The 8,818-nt window shown below is 39.0% G+C and overlaps 1 protein-coding gene across 1 annotated transcript; it reads right to left on the bottom strand.

Moving 5' to 3' along the window:
• Window positions 1-446: 446 nt before the first annotated feature.
• Window positions 447-6,313, bottom strand: LOC134640695 (uncharacterized). Its single transcript, XM_063492597.1, has 3 exons — window positions 5,825-6,313; window positions 3,438-3,606; window positions 447-1,996 (listed from the first exon to the last, which is right to left on the bottom strand). The coding sequence occupies exons 1-3, from the start codon at window positions 6,311-6,313 to the stop codon at window positions 447-449; spliced, it is 2,208 nt and encodes a 735-aa protein (XP_063348667.1).
• Between the last annotated feature and the right edge of the window lie 2,505 nt (window positions 6,314-8,818).

Genomic DNA, 8,818 nt, shown 5'->3' with positions numbered 1-8,818 from the left:
TTTATTTTGAATTTTATACAGGCTCAAATACATGCATTCATATAAATCTTTTAATAAGTGGTACTGATAGGCGAAAGCCTATTAACCACTTTATTTATCTCAGAATCAGGAAATTCATTGAAGAGTTAATGTTAGAAAGGAAGTCATTAATCTTGATTAAATTACTAAACCTTAGCTAGATCCAAACAAAACATATTAATATTAAAATGAGCATGAAGATGAGAGTGACATGTGTCAACCAGTGGAAAAGAAAATACAGTTGATCAGGACATTAAAAAAACAATGAGTTTTATTATTATTAAAGTTGCTTATAGTAGTGCAAGTACAAATTCCTTCTAAATTTTCAGAATCATGAATACAAATTTTAAGTGGTGAAACTTTAAAATTGTTCAAAGGTTGCCACAGCTGGCTGTGATTTTTACCCCTCATTTTCTGACTCCCTGTGACTATGTGCTGTTTGGCTGAAGATTAACCTCAACCGACTGCTGTTGACGTAAGAGTTTCTCTCCTTTCGCTACTTTAGCCATTGTCTCTGCTTTGCCTTTCATCTCCATCAGAGACTGAACCCGTTGCTTCCAGCCTTCTTTGCCCTCAGTTTTCTCTCCTTCAATAAGCATGTCGATGTACTCTGGAGTGGACAGAGGGTTTGGCTTCAGTGCTATCTCTTTAAGTCTGTTCAGACACTCTGCAGATTCCTCCATTAGTTTCACCACCTCAGCCTGTGAACTTCTATAATCTGCCTTCAGTTTATCAATCACTTTTTGAACAGTCATCTTCTCTCCTTTGGCTTCCTGATACTTTTCTTTCAGCTCTTTTATTGTTCTTTTTTCTTTAACATCTTTATAGCCCCATTTATACTTCTGATTAAAGTGTAAACTCCAGACACATTTTCCTGGGCACACTTTACAGTTTCCATCTGGTCCTATTGCTACACAGCCACGTTTATCTGCATCATTTGGTATGCCACAGGGGTAGTGACAGGTGACATGACACTGCTGGCAGTTGGTGATGTAGTTTCCAGAGCCAGAAATGTCCTCATGATAAGGCTTTTTGACAGTAACTTCAAATTCAAAGTTCTCATTTCTGCTGATCTCTGCCTCGTATTCTTTAAGTTTATCACTCGTCTCTTTTATCTCCTCAAGCTTGGCTAACCCAAGTTTCACCTGCTCCTGCAGATTCTCAACTGAATTCTCGAGCTGCTTTCTTTCTCTGAGGACTTCTTTTGTCAGTGTCAAGCTTTTGGTTTCTATTTTATTCAGAGTGGTAAAAAACTTTCTCATGCTTTTTGTCCCCATCTCCCAAAACATCTTATCAAAACCACCTTCATCATCATCATCATCATCATCACCCATTCTGTCTCCTTCAGCTGATTTGTTGTTTGCAAAAAGTGCTGAATTATTGAATTTGAAGTGAACCGGTAGTCCGTCTTTTGTTTTAGGACATGGGACTTCTGCAGCATTGATTGCCTCTAGAACTGGAGGTCGCTGACCGTCTGCAAATGTCACCAGAATCCTGATGTTCTCTGCCACATCTTTGCCAAAGATTGAGAGCACTGAATCAAACACATATTTCTGTGTTGCTGTGAGTCGTACTAACGAAGCCTGAGCTACAAAACACACAGCATCAATGTCAGTGACACCATGCTGAGCAGAGAAGAGATTGCGTAGCTGCTCTACGATCTCCCTGTCTCTTTCTATGCCTCTTGTATCTCCAAAGCCTGGAGTGTCCACAATGGTCAGAGAGAACTCAATTTCAAATCCCTCCTGGTGGTTGATTTTGTACACAGTGACTTCAGAGGTCTGACTCTCAGATTGTGATGTTGACTGATCCTCATCAACTAACTTAAAGCGATATGGATCCTCCCATTTAACACCTAAAATGTAATTGATCATCCCATTGATGAGAGTTGACTTCCCAGCACCGGTTGCTCCGAGAACCATTATGGTGCGATTAGGTTTACTGGACTCTTTCCCAAAACTGAAACTTTTACATCCATCTACATTGAAATCATTGTTTTTCAGTTTAATTATATAAATAGGGAGATGCCCTGTCTGTGTTTTTGATTGTTTACTATTTTTTTTAATAGCATCTGAAAGCTTTTTGGGCCCTTCTTCTCGTTTGAACACTTTAAACATTTCCATTATTGTTGTATGTCAGTTATTAAATTCACTACAAAGATGTAAATTTTTCTTTTTCTCAGGAACGAATATAGTGGCTTCGGCGCAGTCAGGTTCTTGTGTTGTTAAGATGTTCTTTCAGCCCCAGATCTGCAGATGAAAAATGTATCCAAAAATTAAAATACACAGAATTCAGCTCTAATTTTAATTAGAAAAGCATCAATTTCAATTCAATTCAATTCAATCTTTATTGGCAGACTTCATGTCCATAAAAACAAGACAGAAACACACACACAACCCCCCCCCCCCAAACACAAGGTATAAACCTTAAATATACATATGCACACACACATATACACACACACATACATATACACACATATATACACACACATATACATGCATATGTGCGAGCATGCACACATACATATATATACACACATACATACATACACACATATACATATGAACATATAAAGCATTAGTAAAAATATAAACCATAATATACATAAAACACAATTACTTAAAAGAAATCAATAAATACACAAACACTTCAACCAGTGCTTTCTCAGACTGGATGAGTAACGGGAACCACTCACTGTCGGATCTGTAAGTGCTAAAATTATGCTGTTACTCGACCATCCAGTCGTTCTCTAAAATTGAACATTAACTTTCTTAAAAGTGCTTTAAAAGTCCAAACACCCACAGCTACAAACATCACTTCACAAGCACTACCCCTTCTAGGTATCCTGCAAAGGATTCTCATCGCATCATTATATGCAACATGCAGCTTCTGCATGCTACTTTGTTTGTAGGATGACCACAAGGGGGCAGTATATAGCGGTGTGCAATATGCTTTAAACAAAGCCACTTTAACTGGAAGTGAACAAAAGCTGAATTTGCGAGCAATAGTATTTGCCTGCACATAGAGCTTACACCGTTGTCTGTATATGTCATCATCAACATTTATTTGCTCAGTGATAAAGTGACCGAGGTATTTCACCTTTTTATGAACTTCAAGAGTTTTTTGGGACAGTTTAAACAAAGGGAAATTTAGCTGTTTATCCTGCTCGGTTCTACATATCAAAACAGCACTTTTAACTGCATTGTACTTTATGTCATATTGCACACCATATTCAGTACAGACATTAAGAAGATCCTGTAACCCAGCACTGCTTGGACTAAAAACAACCAGGTCATCTGCATACATAAGATGATTTATCAATGTTTTACCTAATATACACCCAGTGTTACAGGCTCTCAGCTGTATGGACAAATCATCAACATATAGATTAAATAAAATAGGAGGCAAAATCCCACCTTGTCTAACGCCATTGCTGACACCAAAGGGGGCAGAAATACTACTTCCCCATTTAACCTGCATGCTCTGATGAGCGTACCAGTAAGAGAGAATTCTCACGATGTATTGAGGAACTCCCCGTCTCTTCAGTTTATCAAAAAGTTTTCTGTGGTTCACTCGATCAAAAGCCTTAGAGGCATCAATGAAACACATGAGGACAGATGAATTTTTAGCCCTATACAAACTGACTATTTCCTTGAGTGCATATATGCACATGTCAGTGCCGTGCTTTGGTTTGAAGCCAAACTGATTATCCAGAGAAGAGATGAACACACTAACTCTGTCAAACAAGATTCTTTCTAACACCTTAGATAAAATACTGGCTAGTGCAATCGGCCTGTAATTATCCAAACAGCTCACTTTTGCAGCTTTGTCTTTCATAACTGGTACCAATAAAATACACAGATTTGAGTCTGGTAATATGCCATGAATCATAAACCCAGTGAAACATAGTGCTAGAAGAGGAGCTAGCCTTAAACTAGCATGTTTTAAATGTTCTGCAGTGATGTGATCCAAACCAGAGGATTTATTATCAGACAACCTATGAATGGCTTCATATACTTCATGTGTCCTTACACTTATTGTGTCATTACTCACGTCAAAATTGTCCTCATATGGTTCACTTTTTATACAGTTAAACAACGCACTGTAATGCTGTCTCCATAATGCTGCAATGTTATCTGCCCCAGAAACACCTTCAACAGTTGATGGTAGAGATGATTTACAGTTATTAAGAGCTTTCACCTCTTTCCAAAAATCTGCCATATTATTACACAGCATTTTCCTGGCCAAAGAATCTGCTCTCAGCATTTACTCATTTTTAGTTATAAAGCGAACAGCGTACTTATATCTCGCATTCGCACATTTTTTTCTGTTCAAATTCTGGGCCTTGTTTAGGTCTTCCAGCCATGGCCCAACATTTATAAGCTGTGCGAGCTTCATCATGGTACATGGATACATGTTCTTTCCAGCCAGGTCTGATGTTAGGTGTCTTATGCTTATATTGTTTATCAAGCAGTGTGCCACTTTCATACAGAGCAGTCACTATATCATCATACATGGAGCAGAGTAAATGTTTATGCACAGCATTCTTACAGTTGACATCCTTGCACAAAATAGCTTCTTTGGGCAAAGAAATGTTGTTCAGATGTATATCGGTATTACTATGATAAGCAAAGAAATCATCTTCACTACAGGCTGACCAGTCTAATTTTGCACTGTTAGCAATATTAGCAATATTATTTCCAGTTGTTGCTGGCATTTGTTCCACATTCACAATAAAACCAAAAGGTATATGGTCTGACACAGTTACCTCATACCTAATAGTTATGTTTGCTAAAGCTGCATGTCCATCAGCTGTACAGATACAGTGGTCCAGCCATGATGTACTATGCCAGGCTTCACTTATGTATGTATAGCTATCTGCAGGCAGTAGCACTTTGGTAGACAGGATAAGATTGTTCACTTCACAAAAGTGGGTTAAGTGGTTAGCAAACCGAGAACTGCTGTCTGTGAGATCAGCATTAAAATCACCCAAAACATATATACTGTAAATATCGTTGTCTTGAATAAACGCATTAATAAAAGCCAGCCTACTGAGGTATTCTTGCTCATTTTGACAAGATTCATAGGGAGTATAAATATTAAGAATGATAAAACTACTATTGTTCTGTGTATATTGTATACCAATACACCAGTCTACATCCAGTCTAATGGGCTTTATCACAGAGTCTATTTTTTTGTCCCAGAGCACAGCAACCCCTCCAGGTATTCTGCCTCTGACTATAGCTGTGCTGAGATCAGTTGTTGATTCCCCCACTCCCAAAAAACTTGCATTTAGACAGTTAAGTTTTCCCAGGTCCTGTTTGGACAACCATGTCTCCTGCAAGCATAAAATGTCACATTCTGCAAGCAGACTGTCCACAACAATCCGTCGAGCTTTATCCCCTGCACTCTGTCCCAAACGTAGACCACAACAGTTGTAAGATAATACCCGAATAGACATATTCATGTTGATACGTTGGTGCCGGAAGGCGCAGTTATCTCCCCTGCTGGATCCCTTGAGCTTGGCACCACCGTACCAGGCTTACGAGGTTCATAAAAACGCCGGACCAGAGCCCCTTCAGGCCAAAGTTCAGGATTGTACATTTCACCCACATCATTACATTCAGCAGTAACCTTGAAAGAGCCGAACCTGCTACGTTTACTAGCAATTTTTTTGACAGGTCACATCTCTTTTGAGTTTCTCTCTCAAATACAGCGCAAGAGTTTCTGCATCTACATCCAGAGCAAATTTAGTGGCAAACACGCTCACCAATTTAGTTTTCACAGTTCTGATTGTACTCACAGCACCAGTGCCGATAATCGATACAGGTCCAGGCCTCTTATTATGTCCAGTGGTAGCAGCATGCATTCCTGAACCCGAATTAACCTTCTCCAGCTTGTGACGAGGCTTGCCATTTTTCACAACTTTACTCCATTGCGGGGAACATGTAGAAAGCACTGTCTCAACTGGGTCCTCCGTTGTTGCTGTAGTTTCCATATTACGACCTGAGGCTGTCGTCGGAGCCTGATCTTGACCACATAGCAACATCTCCGGACAGAACGCTGACACTGTGCTTGTCCCAGTCCTTGAAGCAGCCAAAGCTCCGGCTCCCTGCCTTCCGCGCGGGCCGCCTTTACTTCGACTCCCCCACCGCTCCTCTGCGTGTTTCCCCAGGGGAAAGTTGGAAGCGGTCTCCGACCCCTGAGCATTCAGAGTAACAGGCTCAGCCGGCACCTCAGACCGACACTCAAGAGCAGTCACACGTTGGTCGACCTCCACAGCATTGGTCATGACTTGCTCGCAGACATCCGCCTGTAGTTTAACTACATGTTTTAAAGCACCCACTTCAGCACACAGCTGGTCCATTCGCCGTAGTAGACAACACACATCCATGCTGGAGTATGTAACAGGCGGCAAATCATCCAGGTGATGAGATACAAATCTTGGGATATTCTCCCCACACTCATTCAGCACTTTAAGACAGAGTTTAATATTGTTGGCGTCTTTATGCTGTCCTTTATATCCAACGCACCGCTGTGAGGTAGTAGGGCAGAGCTCAAACAAAACTTTCTTGGAGGCTTCAGTCCCCTCGGATTCAAATGTGTTCGTGGCCAACAACACAATTTCATCCTGACTTAAAGTTTTGATTTTTACAGCAAGGAAATTAAGTAGTTCATCCTCTACAATTACCCTTCCATCAGTTGTTTTATATATCTCTGGTTTTATTCGTGACCGTTTAAAAGTCGGAGCTACGTCTGCACCACCACCTGCTACATCCGCCATCTTCCAATGCACAATAGTATTTGGCATTGGAAGATGGCTAAATTTAGCTAAATTATAGATTTTCTGCGGCTTTTTAGTATTTCTGCTAAATCATACTATTTCTGCTATTTTATAAGATTTGTGCTAAATATAGTATTTCTGATTAATTATAGTTTTTCTACCAAATCATAATACTTTATTTCTGCTTTTTAGAGGATTTGTGCGAAAACATAGTATTTCTACTAAATGTAGTATTTCTGGGTAAAAATAGTATTTCTATAGATTTCTGCCAGGTCCCCAGGCAGCCAATCCTCTGTGAGGACTGTAATATTCAAATTTACATATCAGGGCCTGCACGGCTTCCCAACCAGCCAATCATATCTTAGGGCTGAGACATCCAAATTTCCATATTGCATATTGATGGATTTCCAAACAGACCTGAAAATTTCCATGACTGTTCACCAAAGCCTGCTGTCTCTTACGGTGAAAGAATGATATCGATACTCCAAATAGATTTAGAGTTAGAAAGCGTTGTTTGAGGGCAAGTCAAGGCAATTTTCGCTTCGCCTCTACTCAGTTATGGTGCATTAGAAGTCAAATATCTTCAATAATTCATATTTTAATGATAAATTGTCAACACTTTAAGATTCCCCCATCTCTTCTGAACAAAACGGTGTAAGAATGACTGTTCTAGCCCCTACGGTTATGAAATTATAGCCATTTGTTTGAGGGGAATCCTCACTATGAGAAATACACTGCACAAATCCTGTCTCTGTGCTGCGTGTGTGTAAAAACAGGTGCACCTGTTTTGGCGGGAAAAAGTACACAGCCTCTCTGATTGGTGGATTCAAATTTAGCAGCTCCAGGCTGTTTGGCTGCTGCTGCTGCTAGTGTGTGTGTGTGTGTGTGTGTGTGTGTGTGTGTGTGTGTGTGTGTGTGACAAAGAGAGAGAGAGGGAGAGAGAGCCTTTTGATGGGAGCATCTTATTGTATGATTTAAATTCAATATATTTAGAGTGGTTGACTGAATTTGATCCTGTGCATGTGTCTCTCTGTGCATGTGTGTTTCCATATGTGTCCATATTTGTGATTGTGTGACTGTTATACTTTGTTTTGCCGATTTTTTTTGATTGAACAAGAATATTTGAGGGACCCTTATCATGTTCAGCATTTTTTCAGCTGTCCATTTTGCTTTTCCAATTTTTATATTTAAGTTATTACTTTTGTGCTAAATACAGCATTTCTGCTAAATCATACTATTTTTGCTATTTTATAAGATTTGTGCAAAATATAGTATTTGTGCTAAAACATAGGATTTCTGATTAATTATAGTTTTTCTAACAAATCTAACCACATTCAGGTTTTCTTCAGCTTTCCATTTTGTATTTCCAATATTTCTATGTAAGTTGTTACTATTGTGCTAAATCATAGATTTTCTGCTGCTTTTCGGTAGTTCTGCTATTTTATAAGATTTGTGCTAAATATAGTATTTCTGCTAAAACATAGTATTTCTACCAAATATAGTATTTCTGATTAATTATAGTTTTTCTACCAAATCATAGTACAGTGTTTCTGCTTTTTTATAGGATTTGTGCTTAATATAGTATTTCTGCTTAATGATGGTATTTCTGCTATTTTATAGTATTTCTGCTAAAACATACTACATTTAGTAGAAATATTATTTCTGGGTAATCATAGTATTTCTATATATTTCTGCCAGGTCCCCAGGGAGTCAAACCTCTGTGAGGACTGTAATATTCAAATTTTCATATCAGGGCCTGCACGGCTTCCCAACCAGCCAATCATATCTGAGGGCTGAGACATTCAAATTTGCATATTTGGACCTTCATGGCTTCTAAGCCAACCAATCATCTATGTCATATATCTCTAATATTTCATATTTTTATTTTAAATGGTCAACATTTCAAGATTCCCCCATCTCTTCTGAAATAAATGGTCTACGATTGACCATTCTAGCCCCTAAGGTTAGGAAATTATGGCCGTTTGTTTGAGGGGAATCCTCAATATGAGAAAT

This window comes from Pelmatolapia mariae, linkage group LG14, assembly GCF_036321145.2.
Source record: "Pelmatolapia mariae isolate MD_Pm_ZW linkage group LG14, Pm_UMD_F_2, whole genome shotgun sequence".
In the NCBI taxonomy this organism is placed as follows: domain Eukaryota; kingdom Metazoa; phylum Chordata; class Actinopteri; order Cichliformes; family Cichlidae; genus Pelmatolapia; species Pelmatolapia mariae.
The sequence above is the reverse complement of the archived record's forward strand: the minus strand, read 5'-3'. Positions and strand labels throughout refer to the sequence as shown.

What these genes read in the sequence shown, in the direction of transcription:
- LOC134640695 (XM_063492597.1), bottom strand. Translation starts at nt 6,313, where the DNA reads ATGACCAATGCTGTGGAGGTCGACCAACGTGTGACTGCTCTTGAGTGT. An exon ending in CGATTATCGGCACTGGTGCT is followed by an intron (nt 3,607 to 5,824) that starts GTGAGTACAATC and finishes GATGCCTCTAAG; the next exon opens with GCTTTTGATCGAGTGAACCA. An exon ending in CAGCAATGGCGTTAGACAAG is followed by an intron (nt 1,997 to 3,437) that starts GTGGGATTTTGC and finishes ATTTCAATGTAG; the next exon opens with ATGGATGTAAAAGTTTCAGT.